Source organism: Xiphophorus couchianus, chromosome 7 (assembly GCF_001444195.1).
Source record: "Xiphophorus couchianus chromosome 7, X_couchianus-1.0, whole genome shotgun sequence".
In the NCBI taxonomy this organism is placed as follows: domain Eukaryota; kingdom Metazoa; phylum Chordata; class Actinopteri; order Cyprinodontiformes; family Poeciliidae; genus Xiphophorus; species Xiphophorus couchianus.
This window is the reverse complement of record NC_040234.1, coordinates 8,621,296-8,642,192: the sequence shown is the minus strand read 5'-3', so window position 1 is coordinate 8,642,192 and position 20,897 is coordinate 8,621,296. Positions and strand designations below refer to the sequence as shown.

The 20,897-nt window shown below is 37.3% G+C and overlaps 1 protein-coding gene across 1 annotated transcript; it reads right to left on the bottom strand.

The window, feature by feature from the left end:
• Positions 1-5,731: 5,731 nt before the first annotated feature.
• LOC114148857 (CD209 antigen-like protein E) lies at positions 5,732-19,589 on the bottom strand. The gene is made up of 7 exons (XM_028024347.1): positions 19,489-19,589; positions 10,577-10,670; positions 10,382-10,483; positions 10,031-10,207; positions 9,698-9,840; positions 8,831-8,934; positions 5,732-6,786 (listed from the first exon to the last, which is right to left on the bottom strand). The coding sequence occupies exons 2-7, from the start codon at positions 10,629-10,631 to the stop codon at positions 6,630-6,632; spliced, it is 738 nt and encodes a 245-aa protein (XP_027880148.1). The 5' UTR covers positions 10,632-10,670; positions 19,489-19,589; the 3' UTR covers positions 5,732-6,629.
• Positions 19,590-20,897: the final 1,308 nt, after the last annotated feature.

Here is a 20,897-nt window from a genome sequence, read left to right as displayed (position 1 = left end):
AAATGGTAGCTGTACCATTAGAAGAGAAAATAAAGAAAAACAACTGAACATGAGCAGAGAAACAACAAGACAATTGTTTTTAAGAAATACAGTGTGGAGAGATTATATAGGACAAAAAACTGCATTGTGTGTTTAGTGAGAAATTATGTCATTTTCTTCTTCTCTTGTAATTAGACAGCATACAAACTGCATCAATTCCCACCATAAGACTCATCTCTGAGTGGAGCGCAGCAGTTCATCTTGTTGAATATGAACACATTCCTGTCCACACAGTCTGAGTGACAGATTGAGATCATATGATCAATTATCATTAACTAATGTGTGTTCAGTAAACTTACAACCAGCAGGTACTAAAGGCCACTTTTTGTTACTTGACAGAACAAAAGCTCCTATCTGCTACATTTACTGTACTGTGGCATTGGAAAGTGTTGTATGGACGACGTTATCTTGAAAAGCTTTACCTGTATGTTGTAATTCCTTGTGGCTTTAAAAGACAATTAAATAAAAAACTTGCAGATTCTGGAAGCGTCATTTTTGGGTATATTTCAGGTTTTCTGGCTCCCTCCCACAATATAAAAGTTTGCATGTTTTTATTTTATTTCTTTATTTAAATGGGTCAATTTTTCTGAGGGATACACTGTGAGAATATTGTGATTTTGGTAATTACTTGTTTATAAGAGAGATATTCTGTTGTCCTACCATGGACACTTGCAGCATCCAAACTAACATTAAAACACTTTCAACACAGGTTGCTGCTTTGACACGACTCCCAAGACATATGTATAAAGCATATGTATAAAACCCCACAAGAGAACATAAAATATTTGAAAACCAGACACCTATGACCTGACAAGTGAATCACAGCAACGACACAGAAACCCTCAGTTTCTTTGTCGTTCAAACCAATCCAAGCTGATTTGTTAGTAAATTTAGACACACGTCTGATACGTTTAAATTAATTACAAATATAAATACTCTATGTCTGTTTGCTTCTGGAATGTGTGCCTTGTGAGAGATGCTTGCAGGAAGACATCTAAACGGGTCAAACTGGAAGCTGACACCATATGGTCTGCAGCAAGAGTGATGACTGATATGGCAGAATGAACAATGGACGATTAAGGGTCGAAGTTTATGAACCAGAGACAGAGGAACTGTACATGAGACCACGGATGTACAAGACACCTCATTGTTAGTTCATCAGTTCCTGCACCGTTTCTACAGAAGGAAATAAACAAGAACTCTGAATTTTGCATTCTACATTACAGCAGCTTGTAGGTGCCACACACCTGTAACTCAAGAGAACAGAAGAAGCAGCTATGCTATGTGATTAACTCAAGATAATTAAATAGGCTATGTAACTAGGACCGCAATAAGGAAATAAAAAGAAAGGGTCTGGGAGGAGCTGTTTTAGAGCGGGCAGGAGACTGTAACTAAAGCACGCTGCTGTCCGTTCTCCTTACAAGTAAATCTAAAACTCATTTGTCTCTCTCTTCCTTTTCAGTTTGAGAATGCTTAGGTAGATGAACCTGACAATGTCTCTGTCAAATATCAACACAAAAAACATGTTTTGAAATTATGAATCACAACACAGGAGATGCAGATTATTAGTTTCATGTTTTCAGCATTTCTATTGACATTAACATCTAAAAAGCAGAGGGATCACCAAAACACTGTTGTAACATTTAAAAATTTATTTTTTTTTTGTCACATTTCTTTTTAAATACAACTCAGTATTTTTCACACATTACACACCACATCACCTGTTCATCAATGTCATCTGACACCACCAGATCTCCTCTGTTCCTGCAGTTCTCTCTGCTTTTATCCAATGGGGTCAAAATCCTTAGAGATGAAATGACAAGAACCACTGAACATCCTCCACCCTGCATATCATGTTTTTTCTAAAAGAAAAAAGAATATTTATGTCATGATTTTAGTCGTCGAGAACAATGTAGCCACTCAGAAAGACGGTAGAGGTGAGAAACCGCTTCTTTAATTTCTTCAAGTGGGATCACAAACTGACACAGACTCCTGAACTGGTAGCTCAGGGAAACTCAAATCACAGACTGAATAGACAACGAACTATCAACACAGTAAACAAGACGAAAGACTAATTACACGCGGAACATAATCGGAGAACGAGACACAGCTGGGTACAATCATCAAGACTACTGATTAACTAATAAATTTGGAAAAGCAACACAAAAGCAATACAAAATCCAAAATCCCCACAATTTAGCTATTCTTAACCTTGGTTACTAATTATTACCGTAATAAGAAATCAATGGGTCAATTAATCACCCATTTGTCGAGTCATTAAAATTTGAAATATAAACAGATTATTTTGAGGATCCAGGGTCTTTAGTAACAGTTCAAAAAACATAAAATACCCACAGATGGAGGAGGATGCAATAAGTGAAACTCTGCAGGAAGGAACTTAAACCAAAGCTGGTATGAAAAGGATCTTCTGTCTTTTAGAAAATAAGTTTTTCTCACAAACACCTGAAGACTTACTTTTCTTCAACAAACTCTGAAGCCTGATGATCTCGTTAGACATTTCTGTGAGGGTTGCATTCAGACGGTCTCTTTCTTCAATCATTGCAGAAAGCTGGTTATTGCTGTCCTGGAGACGATCAGTCAGATTGTCTTTGGTGTCGGTGAGATCTGCTGCCAAGCTGCCTGCATCATGAACTAAAAGTAATTAAAGTATATTATTAGAGAAAAGCAGAAAAACTTAATAAGATATATTCATTTAACTTTAGCTTAAAATGTTGGTTTTAATGCTGAGAATAATTAAACCACTCTGGATTTTGATGATAGAATAATTTTTATTTTCTGCCATTAAAAATAAAGAACAGACTCATGAGAATTAAAAAAAAACAAAACTCACAGAAAACACCAAGGCTGATGAGTCCAATCAGCAGGAAAACATTCAGAAGCCCCAGAGAGATGATAACACCCACATAGAGCCTCTTCTTAGAGCTGCCAGGACCTAATCAAAGGAAATACATTTCAATAACATTAATTTATGCTTCATAATAATGACAAAATATAGACATGCTTCTCTTTCTTGTGTTGTTCTTACCTTCATTTTTTCTAACAGGAATTTGACAGACAGCTTTCACAGGATGAACATTCATATAGATTTCCTCCATTGCTTTGACAGATGCTGAACGTTTTGAAGACTCTCTGATCTGCAGCAAAACCAGAAGTATGAGAAATGCCAAACTGAGTTTGACATGAGGAAGTTGCAAGTTTTGAAAAAAATAAATATTATTCAGACAAAAACTGTTGTTTTGAGAGTGAAAAACCAAAAATCAAAAATGTGCCACCTATATTTATATTACCTAAATGATTGTGGTATTAATTCTAACGATGCTTTAAAATTAGTCATAAAAAACTCTAGACTAGTGTCAGAGATTTACACAGACCAACCAGAGAGAAACTGATTAGTTTCAAAACTGGCCAAACCTTTATGCACACTACAATCTGGCTTAGACTGAATAAGAGCATATTATTTATACATGAACATATTTTTATGAGGCTGCTCAGTGGCGCAGTTGGTAGCACTGTTGCCTTGCAGCAAGAAGGTCCTGGGTTCGATTCCCGGCCGGGGTCTTTCTGCATGGAGTTTGCATGTTCTCCCTGTGCATGCGTGGGTTCTCTCCGGGTACTCCGGCTTCCTCCCACAGTCCAAAAACATGACTGTTAGGTTAATTGGTCTATCTAAATTCTCCCTAGGGGTGAGTGTGTGTGTGCATGGTTGTTTGTCCTGTATGTCTTTGTGTTGCCCTGCGACAGACTGGCGACCTGTCCAGGGTGTACCCCGCCTCTCGCCCGGAACGTAGCTGGAGATGGGCACCAGCAACCCTCCCGACCCCATTAGGGACAAGGGTGAACAGAAAATGGATGGATGGATGGATATTTTTATGATCTACTTCCTTAACAGTAATAATGTTTTTTTTAAATCAGTGAAGTAATCTTCAAATATTAATAAATGAGTTAATATTACAACTACTAAACCACCAACTGACACAGTTTGAATACATTTTTCTGCATAAAGTCATAATTTTCTTTAGGTTTATTTACATCTCCAGTAGCATCAAGCCATGCATCAGTTTTCATGTCACTTCCTCGGTGCAGTCACTACAGTCTCCAGCAGATGGCAGTCTCTGCTCTCTGTCAAACTGTGAAATAATTTGAATACTTCCTCTGCGGTGTTGCTTTACCTTGCAAATTACACTCACTTAATTTCACATAAACTGTCTAGCTGACGCATTCAATCACACACAGACACCAGTTAATACTGCAGGTGGGTTACTGTGTACGAATCGCCTCTTTATTTTTGACATTGGAAATCGTAATAAACAGTGACCAGGCAGAAAGCAGAAAATAGTTTATTGTAATATTTAAATTCATTGTATCTAGAAGCAGGACTATTAAAGCACTTTATAAAAGTTTTGTTTTTAGAGATGGAATACTTAAAACTCAAGAATAAAATATAAAACATTATATTTAGAGGCCTTTTTTTTTCAAACACCCAATTTCAGCACTTTTTCCACAGATCCAGTGTTTAGCACCATCACATGAAAAATCATTCCAAAACGCTTTGTCGTTATTGACATGTACACAGTCTTCCTCGCCCATCTTCCACTGGTCCCACCATTATCAGGCTGAGAGTCATGCCAGTTCCTGTTAAATTTGTGACAGAATTAGACCACGTTTCATACGGCGCAACAACAGACACAAACATACAACTGAGATTGTGCTTTAAAGCACAGAAATAAAACCACATGTAATACAGTCAACAGGCATGTTGTCTTGTATTTTCTGTATAGTATTATGTGAATGTAAAACCATCAACCACCAGATATTCCACTGACAAAAAGGCAGCCTGCATTTTTTGTTGTGAAAGTTTCTTCTGAAGCATTTAAATGAGTATTTAGTTAGAATATGTGGGACAATCGGTGGTACAATTTTTAAAATTAGATAATGGAGCAAACAAATTAGAAAAACAATTTAAGATTAAACTGATTTTTAAAAAAACACACATTGCATTGTTTAACAACAAAAAGGAAACCTTTTTATGTCAACATTTTACAGAATTATCTTTCTGAATTTAAGAAGGACGCCTGGATTAGTTTGAGAGAAACTGAGGGATCTTGGTGGTGAGTTGATGGAACCTCTCTGAGTTTCACGTAAGGATCCGTAAAAAGTTTGATTAGACTAGAAAAATTGCTGATCCTAGCAAAACAGCCGTGAAAATGCATATCTGCAGAATGATTGCTGCAGAATATGCAAGAAAAAGCAGAACAAAGCCTAAGAACCTGAAAAAGTTGAAAAAGCTGAAAACTAAAACATAGTAAAAGAAATAGCATAAATTAGCAGAAGCAGAAACTAGTATAAAACCTGAAATAGTTGAAAAAGTTAATGATTGAAAAATGTGAGCAGGATCTTAATCAGTGAGAATGCAACAATGCATTCTCACTGATTAAACTAGAGTAACTAAGAATAACTAGACACAGGAAATAAGCATAAACCAGATAAACATTTCCTCTTATGTAAAATATCAAGATTGGCAACTAACCTTGAACTGACAAATCTGAGTTTGTGTGTTTATTTATTTTGTTACTTTATTTACTGCCACCTTTTGCTTCAGACACAGTTTGGTGTAATTTCCAAATGGAGTATAATTAGACAGACAAATGAAACAGTGTTTAGACCTGAAATTATATGAGTCACTCAGACTGTGTGGACAGGAATGTGTTCATATTCACTAAGATGAACTGCTGCGCTCCACTCAGAGATGAGTCTTATGGTGAGAATGATATAGTTTGTTTACTGTCTTTGTCATGAATTGTGGTAGAGAGGTGGTGAGGCAGACGCAGAGGACCCATGTTGGAGTGAATTAAAGATGATTTAATGGTGAAAATGCAATTCCAAAATCCAGAAATCCAGGCAACACAGAAAAGCAGACACAACAAAGTTCAGAGCTGGTAGCAACTGGGATAATTAAACCTTAACAACAGACTTGACAGCAGACAAGACGAGAACCCAACAAGGAACCAGGAACACAGGTGGGATTAAATACACAGGGAGACAATAAGGAGAAACAAGGGACAGCTGGGGACAATCAAGGGGTGGACAGGACAACAAAGAGACTGAATTAAATGAAAACGACACAAAAACCTAAATTAACACAGAGAAAAACCCAAATCCTCACAGTCTTGTTACAAAACAAGAAGAATTGAATAACATGATTTGTCAATAAACAAACAGTGCAGTTTTTTGTCCTTGTGGTTCCTGAGAAATAATCCAAATGGGTCAACAATAGAATCTCCCCACAGTTATACTTAAAACTAGTCTTGTGGTATTTTCTTTTCTTCTGTTCATGAGTTCACTGATTTTCATCATTTTTATTATTATTAAACATCAATTTGGTGTTTAGCGCCACCCTTTGGAGTTTCAGTGTTGGTGCACACAGTTGTTGCAGTCACTACAATCAGGCCTTCATGTCGACGTTCACAGAGACCACAGAGGCCAGTCACAGGCAATAATGCAGTCAAGCATAAAGCAGAGCAAGCTAAACTTAGTCTCAACTGTAAAGCAATTCCTAACACACTCCCAATTTAGACTGGATCCTTTTCACAGATCCACTGCATAGAAGAAGAACAATTACGATCATTCCACAACTTTTCAGTGTTGATATGTGCACAGTCCTCTTCCCCCCAATATGGGTCTCCACCACCATTATCAGGCTGTTTTTTTGACCAGTGTTTGGTAAGTCTGCAAACAAGAAAATCCTTTCACAGCTTATATATAACAATGTTATGAAATAAGAAATCTGACATTTTAAGCTCTTTAGGAGGCCATGTAGAGCCATTTGATGAAGTCTCTCTTTGAGTCCATTAAATGGACGGTATTGTGTATTTTATAAAATGTGCCATTGACAGCATAATCAATCCCACACACAATGCTGCTTTCAGTTGTTATAAAATGCTGTTTTTTCATATATTCTTTTTATTAATGGTTGTGTTTCTTAGTTTGTTTTCCAGTTTCTAAATAAATATGAAGATAAAGTGGAGGAAATAATTATTTGATCCCCCTCTGATGTTGAAAGTTTGTACTGTGACAAATAATTTAACAGTCTATGATTTTTATGGTAGCTCAATTTTAGCAGTGAGAGAAAGGATATAAAAAAAATCTAGAAAACTAAGTAATATTTAAATAAAAAATATAATTACCATTTCATTGAGGGAAATAAGTATTTGATGACTAATGTTGGCTCCCACAGACCACCTGATCTCGGTGAAGTTGTTTCCTGCATTAGAATCATCTGCCCAAATTGTCATTCGTATAAAAGGTCACCTGCCAACAGACTCAGTGACACCCCAACATATCCACCATGGGCAAAACTAAAGAGCTGTCTAAAGATGTCAGGGACAAAATTATTGACCTACTCAAGGCTGGGATGGGCTATAGAGCCAAAAGTAACAAGATGGCTGAGGAGGTGACAACTGTTGGGGCAAATATTCGGAAGTGGAAGAAATACAACATTACTGTCAATCGGCCCAGACCTGGAGCTCCATGCAAGATATCACCTCATGAAGTCTCATTGATCATGAGAAAAATTAAAAATAAGCCAAGAACTACATTGGAGGAGCTGATTAATGATCTCAAGACAGCTTGGACCACAGTCTCCAAAAAAACCATTGGTAATACACTGAGAAATCCTGCAGTGCACGCAAGGTTTCTCTGTTCATGAAGCCTCACGTCCAGGCCCACCACAAGTTTGTCAATGAACCTATTAATGACTCTGAGAGAGATTGGGAGAAAGTACTGTGGTCAGATAAGACCAAGATTGAGCTCTTTGGCCACAACTCAACTCCACGTGTTTGGAGGAAGAAAAATACAGAATATGACCCTAAGAACACCATCCCCACTGTTAATCATGGTGGTGGAAGTATTATGTTTGGGCAGTGTTTTTCTTCTAAGGGCACAGGCCAACTTCACCGCATCGACAGGAAGTTAAACATTGCCATGTATCGCAAAGTCCTGGTGACAACCTCCTTGCCTCTGCCAGGTCACTGAAAATGGGTCATTGATGGGTCTTCCAGCGCTGCAATGACCCAAACATACAGCCAAGGAAACAAAGACGTGGCTCCAGAAGAAGCATATCAAAGTCATGGAATGACCCAGCCAGTCTCCTGACCTCAGTCCAAATGAAAATCTATGGAGAGAGCTGAGGCTTCGCGTTTCCAAACACATACCTTAAAACCTCAAGAACTTGGAAATGATCTGCAGAGAGGGTCAAAATTACTCCTGAAGATTCTGCACACATTATAAAAGCTACGAGAAATGTCTGACTGCTGTGCTTCCCAACAAGGGTTTTGTCACCAAATATTAATTGATGTTTCACTGGGGGGGTCAAATACTTATTTCCTTCAATAAAATGCAAATTATTAGTTTTTTCTCATTTTATGTACATTTCTCAGTTTTTCTTTTGATATTCTATATGTCACTGTTAAAATAAATCTGGCATAAAGTTATGAGACGTTTCACTTATTTTTTTGTATAAAATGTTTAAAGTCAGTGGTGGATCAAATGCTTATTGGATAAGATGAGCTTTTCAGAAGAACAAATGTTTTACTCATTTTACTAATGTGAGAAATAATAACTCTTACATATTGTTTGAGTGAAATTTTATGTCTCAAAGCTGCCACTAATTACTGTAAGTTCTGTCTAATCTTTTACACTTCAGTGAGATTTTGAATGGTAAAACCTGTTTTTTTTCTTAACAATGAATAATAAAGAAAAATTCAAAACTCACAGTTGAGTCAGCGGAGTGTCATCAACCCACTTCCAGGATCCCTCAGTTTCTATATCATTCAAACCAATCCATGTTTCTTTATTGATGATTGTAGAAAGAAAATTCTGTCAATATTATAGAAAACATATTAAGGTTTCAGTACAGCAGTTATCTGTTTTATGTTATAACATGCCATGACAAAAACCAAGGTAAAGAACATTTCTATTAAAGGTTATAGAATTTATCCACCTAAAAAATTAAACATTAAAAATTTTCTAATTGTCTACATAAAAAATGATCCCTCTTAAACTTGAACTATACTTTAATCTAAAGGATTCCTTTTCTTTTAAGTCAGTTCCACGTTTCTTTATTTTATGGGAAAAATAAAAACATAAGCACACAGCTAAACATTCATCTTCTTCCAGTGTGTTTCAGTGTGTGGGCTAAATAATTTAATCCCAAACACGACACAACGCACAATAAATGAAGTCAGAAATGCTAAGATTTGTATCTACTCAGTTTTTCCTAATATTGTATCAATATGTTTGACATACAAGCAAAAAAGAGGAAACCTGATGGACGACAGTGTCATTTAAAATTAAAATGTTCACATTAAAGTATTTAAATTTTTTTGGGTGTATTTTCATTGTATTAAATTTTTAAAAAAAAAATGTAAACTGAACCTATTCAAACATCAATATGCATGAAATAGGCAGCAGCATTGTTGTAATACTATAACACAATGGTGATATCTGTGGATTGTACTAAAATAATAGAGGCAATATGGAAACATCTTGTTACACAATATTTACATTAAACTATGAAAGAAAGATATGAATCTCATTTGCAAACATAAATAAATAATCTCACACTGAGGGACCACGTCACCTGTTCATCATCGTCATTTATCACCACCAGATCTCCTCCTCTGTTCCTGCAGTCTTCTCTGGCTTTATTCCAGGAGCCAGATGATGTAGAGAGGAAATAACAAGAACAACTGAACGTCCTCCATCCTGCAGGACAGGTTTTCTCTAAAAGATAAATTAATATTTAGCTTTTTTTAAACACTGCTTACTAAGTTCGACAGTAACAGGAAGTCAATGTTGCTTAATCACCCATTTGTAAAGTCACTAAGATTTGAACTATAAACAGATTATTTTGAGGATCCAGGGTCTTTAGTAACATAAAGTAAGTTTTTCTCACAAACACCTGAAGACTTACTTTTCTTCAACAAACTCTGAAGCCTGATGATCTCGTTAGACATTTCTGTGAGGGTTGCATTCAGACGGTCTCTTTCTTCAATCATTGCAGAAAGCTGGTTATTGCTGTCCTGGAGACGATCAGTCAGATTGTCTTTGGTGTCGGTGAGATCTGCTGCCAAGCTGCCTGCATCATGAACTAAAAGTAATTAAGGTATATAATTAGAGAAAAGCAGAAAAACTTAAGATATATTCATTTAACTTTAGCTTAAAAAGTTGGTTTTAATGCTGAGAATAATTAAAACACTATTTTTTATTTTCTGCCTTTAAAAAGAAAGAACAGACTCATGAAAGTTAAACAAACAAAACTCACAGAAAACACCAAGGCTGATGAGTCCAATCAGCAGGAAAACATTCAGAAGCCCCAGAGAGATGATAACACCGACATAGAGCCTCTTCTTAGAGCTGCCAGGACCTAATCAAAGGAAATACATTTCAATAACATTAATTTATGCTTCATAATAATGATAAAATATAGACATGCTTCTCTTTCTTGTGTTGTTCTTACCTTGAATTTGACAGACAGTTTTCACAGGATGAACATTCATATAGATTTCCTCCATTGCTCTGACAGATGCTGAACGTTTTGTAGACTCTCTGATCTGCAGCAAAACCAGAAGTATGAGAAATGCAAAACTGAGTTTGACATGAGGAAGTTGCAAGTTCTGAGAAAGATAAATATTTTTAGAGTTAAAATTTGTCCTGCGAGAGTATGACTAGTGTGAGAGATTAACACCTACCAGCCAGAGAGATACTGAGTAGTTTTAAAAACATCCTTAATTTATATACAGTATAAAAAAAAAGGTTAAAAAACAATATTTCAAAAAATGATGAATTGGGCCAACATAAAAGCAGAAGACAACATATCGGACTTCAACTCGGTAGTAACTCAAAGAACTCGAGCAGAAATTGACCTAACAAACAAGACAGAAAACACAACTTATTTGCATCTTTACAAACCATGTGGTAATGAAAGAGACCAAAATTAATGTTCTAACTAAACTGTAAAAAACAGTTACAACTTGTTGTTACATTTAATATTTTTTCAAAATATCTCCTGCTGAAATCTAGAAATGTCAGGTCATTCCTCCTGTCATAAAATATATTGAATGAAAGTGTTTAGTCCAGGAGAAAAGTTGAGAAAATGCATGTTTAACAGTTTTCTGAAGCAACTCAGCATTTTATTTGTATCCAGGCCTCAACTTTCACTTAATGTCTGATGTGGGGTGAGAAGTGTCACATGAAACTTCTTTTAATATCTTAAAAGTTGCATCAGAAAAAGGAAGTGCGACTTGTTAGACTCTCCCATTGTTTCTCTCTGTTGATTATAGCGTTTGCCTGTCAGCTGTACTACAACAGTTTGACCAAAATGTGGTGCAGCCTGGTGTGATGGTTTGAAAGGAAACCATCATGAAGGTGGAGGGAGAAGGTTGCACTGGCTCCAGCCTGCTGAGAAAGTTCATCCTCTGCAGATAGTTGTTGAATTAACACTGCATAAACTGTTCTTACTTATTCACAGTTGAGCCAAATCCACAAAGTGTGTTGATAATAAGTAGCATATTGTTTACGCCACATCAGCTAAACACATTTCCATCATTATTTCTCATGAGTCCCACTCCTGTTGAATTGTTAATGAAGTTCAGGAGTTGTTGATTGCTGAGTTTGGCAACGCATCGTGTGGAATAGATGAAGTACATTAAAGAGCAAAGGACTGAGCACACGTCCCTGAAGAACCTCCAAACCGAAAGTAACACTTCAATCACACAGCTTTCTTAAAACACATTGCCACGGGGCGTGCTGTGGTGGCATAGTTGATAGTACAACCCATGTTTGAAGGCCTTGAGTCCTCGACGCAGCCGTCGCGGGTTCGACTCCCGGACCCAATGATATTTGCATGTCTTCCTCCCTCTCTTCCCCCTTTCCTGTCATCCTACTTTCATGTAAGGGACACTAGAGCCCACAAAAAGACCCCCTGTAGGTGAGGGAAAGAAACAAAAATACATTGCCACTAAGATATTTTCAAGCTGAAGACTGAACTGTTGCAGGATTGGCAGACATAGATAAGATTGTGTGAAGTACATTTCACACAATCTTATCACACAAAACACATTTATGTGTTTCACACATAAATGTACTTCACACAATCACGTCATTTCCATGATGGACCATCAGAATTTTATTTATAGAAATTTTAGTTAATCTTTTTGTCGTTGAAAGCAGAGGTTTGCTGCAGCATAAAAGCGTAAAGACACAAACGATATACTGTGATGTCACAGGACGGCAGTGATGGAGTTTGTATGCAAAATATTTTCCACCTTGAGGTTTGGAGAATCGCTCTGCTCAGTAAAATATACCAGACCATCTCAGATTAACCTTCCCTGATGAGAAAATCATATATTTTTAAACTGAATAACACATTAACAAAGAAACTATAGCTTCATAATTATTTCTGTGTTTCATGTGTTTATGATTGTCAGTCTTTGACATCCATAATGTGAGACTCTGAGTTGTGTTTGTGTTCACCGTTTTTACTTTGAACACCTCTATCAAAAGTAGAGAAACTGTATTTAAAATATGGGAAGTTGTTGTGTTTATGGTAAACGTCAAAAACCATTTCTGTCTTCTAGGGTCCAAAACCAACTACATCCTTTTCTATTGTGGTATATTTTGGCTGTCTATAATTTGGCTGTGTGTATTTTTTTAGTGTGTAATTTCTGTGCCTAGATCCCTAACTTAGACCTGACCATTAAAAGAGCGTCTGCGTCTCTGCTGAGCAGGTGTAGTGTGTGATTTTTAAGAAGGATGATGTGTGTAAGCAGGAACTACAATGACGACCCGTCCAGTAGGGATTCCATTTATTTAGCAAGTTTTTAGGTGAACTGTTCAAACTGCACATGTACTTTTGGTGCAAATGAGGAGTGTTCTGACTCCATCATTATGTTTTGTTAAGTATTTGGTTGGTAAATTTTAAGTTAAACTATGGACCCTTACTGACACCTGGTGGACATTGTTTACATATTTAATTTGGTCAGTCAAGCAGAACTCGTCCAGCTGTACGGTTGGTGTCTTCGTCTGTCCTTCAGACACGTTTGTTCCTTGGACACTATTTGTCTGTAAGTTCATTTTATTAATCATTATTCCAGCATTGTGTAATATTTTGTAGAAAAGTTTTATGTTTCCCAACCAATATTTAAAGCTACATCGTTAGCTAATTGGAGAGAATTGGGAGTCACGTGTTTGCCTAGTTGTTTAATGTATCTGTAGCTGATGTATACTTTTGTGTTTTGTTACAGTTTTACAAAAACTAAAATAAAATAAAGGAAAAGAAAAGAAAAACAAACCAGCAAAGAGTTGCAAAATAAAACAAGAAAACTATCAAGGACTGGATTATTTTCAACAACTCAAGTGTTAGCTAGCTGTCTAGCTTTGTAAGAGCAACACATTGTGAGGGCAGCATAAGGAGTGTTGTGGATCTGCATCCAAAGTTCATTCTGACCTGACCAGAGAAAGTAATGTGTCACTATGTAGACACAACCCACACATCATGGAGGACAATGATTCAACAACAAATGAGTCGTTGGATGTAGTTGTCAAGAAAATCCGAGCTCATCCCGCTTCCCCATGCTGGAGATTTAAGTTTAACAGTAATAATAAATAAAGTTATCTTTAAAATGAATCACTCAAGTGACATCAAGGCCCAACAGTAGACTTAAGTGTCAATAAAATAAATCTAGTTGTGTGTGTTGTTTTTGTCTCATGCAAACTTTGCTTTAATTCTACTTTTTTCTATCTAATCATAAGAAATCATAGTCAGTCAGAGAGAGTCATTAAACAGGAAAAGCAGGTTTCCTGGAAAAAGAGGAAGTTTCCAGCCTGCAGATTTATAAAAATAGCTGAGACTATTCCTTATTTTAAAGCATGAAAGTTTTAAAGAATGAAATCTAAACATTTTGAGTAATTTGATAAGATTCAAAGTAAAATACTTATATTAATATTGGTTTACTTGTAATAATACTTACACTTACATTTGTGGGAACACTTACAAGAAAAACAAGTAACTGTAACTTTGGTATCAAATAATTAGAATCATGGATTATTCTTGGTTTCTTTTCAGAAAACATCTGTAATAACTCACATTAAGATTATAATAAGAATAATTAATAAGTTATGGTTATAAAATTATAAATGAATGCTAAATCAGAGAAGCTAAGGAAAATAAATGTGATTTTGACATTGAACTTGAAATGGTGTAAAAGGTGTAAAACTGCAATTAAACATCACTGATATGTTGGAGGTAGATGGTAGGTGAAAGGTGAAAGGTTAAGGGAAAAAGGGGAACTAACAGGAGAGCAGAGATGACCAACGCCTTATTTGGAAACAGGTTGAACAACTTAAACGTTTCAGAGAAAAGGTCATGCAGGCAAGGGACACAGGAGGTTGAGCAACCCTGAGACATTAGCACAGACATCAGGACATAATGTCTGTAAGACAGTGATGGATATGAGATCATCTGTCTAAGCAGACAGCCAATGAAACAAGCACAGCAACAGTGCTAGCCAATGCAAATGCACCAAAAGGGTGGATAAACCCTATAAAAGGTGGGTGCAAAAGAGGAACCTTTGGTTGGATCCTCCAGGCAGCTTCGAGCCAAGATCGAGATGGACAAAGAACTTTGCAGCTGAAGAAGAGCCGGGGCCACAGAGCCGAAGACTGTCCTGCTCATGGAGACCAACCCGTCTGGCCCACAACCTGTGGCTTCGAATCGCACTTCTCTCATCAGCTGGATTCAGACCCCAAAGGCAAAGAAGAAGAACTGGTGCCTTCCTTCCTGCCAGCACCAAGTCCTGTGTGACCTCACCATCCATGTGGAGAAGAAGCTCATCAGACCTACAGAGATCCCTGCCTTCATCGATCAACTTCCTCCTCCTGCTGCAGCACCTTCTTCATCATCAGGCCAGGTCTGGGGTTCGAAACACCAAACTCCGTCCGTCTCTCTCAAAGGTTCCCTTTTTTAGTTCTCAGTGTCAGCAGTAGGGAAAGATAGACTAGATGATTGATTTTACTTATTTGATTATTTCTGCTACTGAATTAAGCTGTACTGATCCTTGCAAAAATGCCTTACTAATAAAATATTTAGCATAAAGAAAATCTAAAAGATGTTGTGGACATTCAGTTAATGAGTCACCTTAAAGTTCTTTGATGGTTGTAAAATAGCTGTGATGTTTGATTCTGGAGAGGAAGAGGTGGAAAATGTTTTTAGGTTGCTGGTAGCCCATATGTACAACATCATCCTTGGGACTCGCCCGAGTCACTAAAACCTACCTGGTTCAATAACAAGAGCAAGTTGTAAAATAGAGAACGAGCGACCATTAACAGGTGTGCTCTGTGAAACTAGTTGGCTGCAGGCTGCTCAGTCTGGCTAATTCACAGGGGGAAGAAGGTTGGGACACCTGGATGTTGGCCGTCAGAATCCAGGCGAATCGTTTCTCGAAACCAGCTTAAACAGAGTTTACTTCAGTTCTGGACAGGGTAAATCCCAGCAGATTTAGGAAACTCAATTAACCCGTTAGAAGGAGAGCTGGTAGCACATCTCCCCTCTCAGAAGAGGAAGTACGAGAGTGAGAGAGTAGAGAAAGAAGAGGGGGGGGTGTTGCACAACAACATAGTGCATCCAACAACCTGCTCCCAAGACTCATCTTTGTGTACCCCTGCCTTTGGGAGGCCTTTCAGTCAACAAGCCTTCTAAGGAGGCAGAAAGAGTTGGCAAATCACCCCAATCCAGACCCCACGTCTTAAGCTGAAGAATGGAAGCTGCAGACGAGGATAGTGAGGTTTCCCCCATAAAACTAGCTAAGCCTGGTGGTAATGAAGCTAGGGCATTCGTCCCATGTTTTCGAATTAAAAAATGTTTAAAGTTGAGAGGAAATTTGAAAATATCACTAAGTGATATGTACTATTGGAAGACATTATCAACAATCCCTAAACACCAACAATAAAGTCTTAAAAACCTTACATTAAATAAAACTAACAATGCTTAGCCTGGTGGAGGTGCAAGTAAAGCCTGGTGGCCCGCCAGGCTTATAATACACTGAGGAAAGTCCTGGTAAAATATTCATTTATCCTAAAGTACTAAATGCAGATATACTGTCAGGAATTTCCTGTCTACCAAAGTCCAACTCTATCTTTGTATGTCATAAAAGTATATATTAGAAATGAAGCCTAGGCACAAATTCAAACTGGAAGACTCTTTTATCCCCACCGGGACCCGTTAATTGAAGCGACCTGCCCACAATCGTCGACCTATCAACGCCGGACCAAGCCACGTCACGTCCAATCATCGACCAATTCCCAGCTGATAAGGACCTTCATTCATGGTGTCCTTCGCTCTCCAGCCGAGCTCAACCCACCACCACCCCTTCTCCTCCATTCGCCCGGTCCTGAGGCCCGCACCCTTCTTCAACCTCCACCACCAGTGCCGGGCCCTGGGGGATGACGTTCCTAACAGCATCGGGGATGCTCATCTGAAGCCTATCGCTAACGCTGCGATAACCGTTATCCCCAGCCGGGGCCCGAGCGCCAAAGACTTTAAATTCTGTTTGTCAATAAACTCTTCTAATTTTCTTCTTATCTCCGTCTGAGTCTCTCCAGATTGAATTGGTATTTCAACTCCTAAAAATGTTCTTATTCATTTGCCGCTTAAATCATGTTTGGGTTTTTTTCTAGACTTTTAAAGAGTATGAAGTCATAAGCAAGAATTTTGTACTTCATTTACTGAGTTAATCTAGATACAGGGCATGTTAAGACAAACTACAGTCTGGGTTAGACAGAATAACAGCACATTATCTACACAAAAACATGTTTATGTTTCACTTCCTTAACAGCAATACTGTTAAGGAAATCAAATCTTTGAAATCAGTGAGGTAATCCTTGAATATTAATAAATTAGTTAATATTACAACTACTAAACCACCAACTGACTCAATCTGAATACATTTTTCTGCATAAAGTCATAATTTTCTTTAGGTTTATTTACATCTCCAGTAGCATCAAGCCATGCATCAGTTTTCATGTCACTTCCTCGGTGCAGTCACTACAGTCTCCAGCAGATGGCAGTCTCTGCTCTCTGTCAAACTGTGAAATAATTTGAATACTTCCTCTGCGGTGTTGCTTTACCTTGCAAATTACACTCACTTAATTTCACATAAACTGTCTAGCTGACGCATTCAATCACACACAGACACCAGTTAATACTGCAGGTGGGTTACTGTGTACGAATCGCCTCTTTATTTTTGATTGGAAATCGTAATAAACAGTGACCAGGCAGAAAGCAGAAAATAGTTTATTGTAATATTTAAATTAATTGTAACTAGAAGCAGGACTATTAAAGCACTTTATAAAAGTTTTGTTTTTAGAGATGGAATACTTAAAACTCAAGAATAAAATATAAAACATTAGAGACCTTTTTTTTTCAAACACCCAATTTCAGCACTTTTTCCCAGATCCAGTGTTTAGCACCATCACATGAAAAATCATTCCAAAACGCTTTGTCGTTATTGACATGTACACAGTCTTCCTCGCCCATCTTCCACTGGTCCCACCATTATCAGGCTGAGAGTCATGCCAGTTCCTGTTAAATTTGTGACAGAATTAGATCACGTTTCATACGGCGCAACAACAGACACAAACATACAACTGAGATTGTGCTTTAAAGCACAGAAATAAAACCACATGTAATACAGTCAACAGGCATGTTGTCTTGTATTTTCTGTATAGTATTATGTAAATGTAAAACCATCAACCACCAGATATTCCACTGACAAAAAGGCAGCCTGCTTTTTTTGTTGTGAAAGTTTCTTCTGAAGCATTTAAATGAGTATTTAGTTATAATATGTGGGACAATCGGTGGTACAATTTTTAAAATTAAATAATGGAGCAAACAAATTAGAAAAACAAGTTAAGATTAAACTGATTTTTTTTTAAAACACACATTGCATTGTTTAACAAAACATACAAAGAGGAAACCTTTTTATGTCAACATTTTACTGAATTTTCTTCTGAATTTAAGAAGGACGCCTGGATTAGTTTGAGAGAAACTGAGGGATCTTGGTGGTGAGTTGATGGAACCTCTCTGAGTTTCACGTAAGGATCCGTAAAAAGTTTGATTAGACTAGAAAAATTGCTGATCCTAGCAAAACAGCCGTGAAAATGCATATCTGCAGAATGATTGCTGCAGAAAATGCAAGAAAAAGCAGAACAAAGCCTAAGAACCTGAAAAAGCTGAAAACTAAAACATAGCAAAAGAAATAGCATAAATTAGCAGAAGCAGAAATTAGTATAAAACCTGAAATAGTTGAAAAGGTGAGTTAATCATTGAAAAATGTGAGCAGGATCTTAATCAGTGAGAATGCAACAATGCATTATCACTGATTAAACTAGAGTAACTAAGAATAACTAGACACAGGAAATAAGCATAAACCAGATAAACATGAACTGACAAATCCATGTGTGTTTGTGTGTTTATTTAATTTGTTCCTTTTTTTCCCCTCCTTTTGCTTCAGACACAGTTTGGTGTAATTTCCCAATGGAGTATAATTAGACAGATAAATGAAACAGTGTATATATATTGAAAGTTTAACAGTAAAACTTCTTCATTAATGAATAGATTTCCTGTCTGATGCTCTGAGACGTTCTCTAAAAATGGAATAATAGGATGAGTATAAACAGGCAAAGGAAATGGAGAAAGAAAGAAGAAAAGAAAGAAACAAGTGAACAAATGATCGACTGAAACAGAAAAAAATCGAATGAATGAACAAACTTCAATGCTGCTCAGTGGTTCAAAAATCTTTTCTCACCAGTAAAATTTGCAATTCTTTTGGAAATCTAAATGATCACCAGAACTTGAAGAGTACAAAAAAACTGTTGGGTTCCGAGGTTTTTGTTTTTCTTTGTTTGTTTGTTTTTGTTTTCTCTTGCTGTTTCACCGTTCGTCCACCAGATAGCGACAGAGGCTGCTTTTCTGGAGGAGCAGCACGTGGACCTTACCACAGGGGCCGCTTTTCATTGGCTGATGCTCATTCTACGTAGTAGCGCGGCTACCACGTCTCACAAACACCTTTAGCTTGCCGTTAGCTAAGTACAGCATAAAGGCAGAACTGATACATCTTCTACACTTTGAAGCCTGTCTGCTACACAGTCTTACCTTAGCTAAACAGATCAATATGCAATGTGTCTGTATCTGACATACACTAAAGATTTTATTTTAGCAGAAAAGGCTTTGGACTAAACTGTTACTTGTGTTAGCCACTCTAGCACCAAGTACAGTGTATCAGGCCTCGGCACACTCAAACATTTGCCAACAAACCACAGGAATCACCCACTGATGTCAAAAGTAAAGTACAAAACGATGAATGCCCGACTTACCCAGCCTTGCAAGAGCAATAGGCATCAGTGATCTTGTCCACAGCTATATTGATGTAGAGGGTGTGTGGATCTGCAGTTTTCCTCATCGAGCGAAAGCATTTTGCTGTGACGTGCACAATGTTGGAGGCATCGCGTGACTCAAACACCTTGATCTCATCCAAAAAAGATGACATGAACTTCTTAGTTCCTCTGTCCATTGTAGTAGCTGATATATTGTGAAAATCCGGTAGAAATGATGCACTAATCGAGTCAGAAATACACTGCAGAGAAACAGTCAAAGTGGAAGACGCCTTGTTTGTGAGACTTGCGACCACGTGGGATTTTTTAGGTCGGTTGTGGGCGGAGCTTGGTAAGGTCCATGGTTCAATGCATCTGTCTTTGATCATCTCATTATTTATCCTGGAGCTTATGAGGAGCTGTTATTGGTTTTCTCAATGGTTGATTATGGTATATTTTGTTACTTTTTATTATTTGTGTTTTTTATTATGTAAAGCACTTTGAAACTACATTGTTGCCGAAATGTCCTTCACAAATAAACCTGATTGAAATGGAGCCAGCAAGAGGAAAAAAATCAGACATCTGGGAATAGTTGAGATGATCGTTCACAAGATTCTTAAATAAAAACAATTTACCCCATCACCTCCAAAATTCTCACCTTCTTGAAATTTCCACTATTTCTTTGTTCTGCAAAGATATACTAGTTTTGCACAGCAGAAACAGACTTAAAGCTGTTGGAAGAATAACATTCTGGCCTGATGAGAAAAAATATAAGGGATCAGATCAGAGAGCCAACTAGAAAACCAAGAAAAAGAGGATTTTTGAAGAATTTTAGTTTTTCAGGAGGCAAATCAAAACTCAAAGAATACTGTCTGCCCCAAGAAGCACTGCACTCCAAATACACTAAAACAAATGTCTATTGTCAAATCAGTCGATGACAAAAGAAAACAGCCAACAGTCAACATATACCAGGATTAGCTACAAATAATTTTAATAACTAAAAAAGATTAGTTAAATAGGGTTTAATTGACTCTCCTGTTACTAAACATGAGTTTGACAAAAACTCATGATATTTAACATTAGTATGTTTAAAAAAACATACTAATTTTTTTAAGTATGTCTATCTGAGTGACAAGGCTGCCACAGTTTCAACAGCAGATGTCACTAGTGAGAAATGAATGAACCACCGAGTAATGAACCTCTGGGCAAAGCAATGGTCTGGGAAGCTTCATTGCTTCACGAGGCTTCATTTGGCCATCACTACTCTCTGTGTTTTTCTCTTGAGAAATATTCTGAGTAATTCCTCTCGTTGTCCTCCCTCTTCAGGTGTTTCTTCGTGACGCCGTGGATCCTCCCAGAGAAGATCTTGTCCTGGTTTTTTTGGATTTCACTCTCCTCGTGACGCCGTGGAT

What these genes read in the sequence shown, in the direction of transcription:
- LOC114148857 (XM_028024347.1), bottom strand. Translation starts at nt 10,631, where the DNA reads ATGGAGGAAATCTATATGAATGTTCATCCTGTGAAAACTGTCTGTCAA. An exon ending in CATCAGCCTTGGTGTTTTCT is followed by an intron (nt 10,208 to 10,381) that starts GTGAGTTTTGTT and finishes AATTACTTTTAG; the next exon opens with TTCATGATGCAGGCAGCTTG. An exon ending in GACACTCCGCTGACTCAACT is followed by an intron (nt 6,787 to 8,830) that starts GTGAGTTTTGAA and finishes TCTTGTTTGCAG; the next exon opens with ACTTACCAAACACTGGTCAA.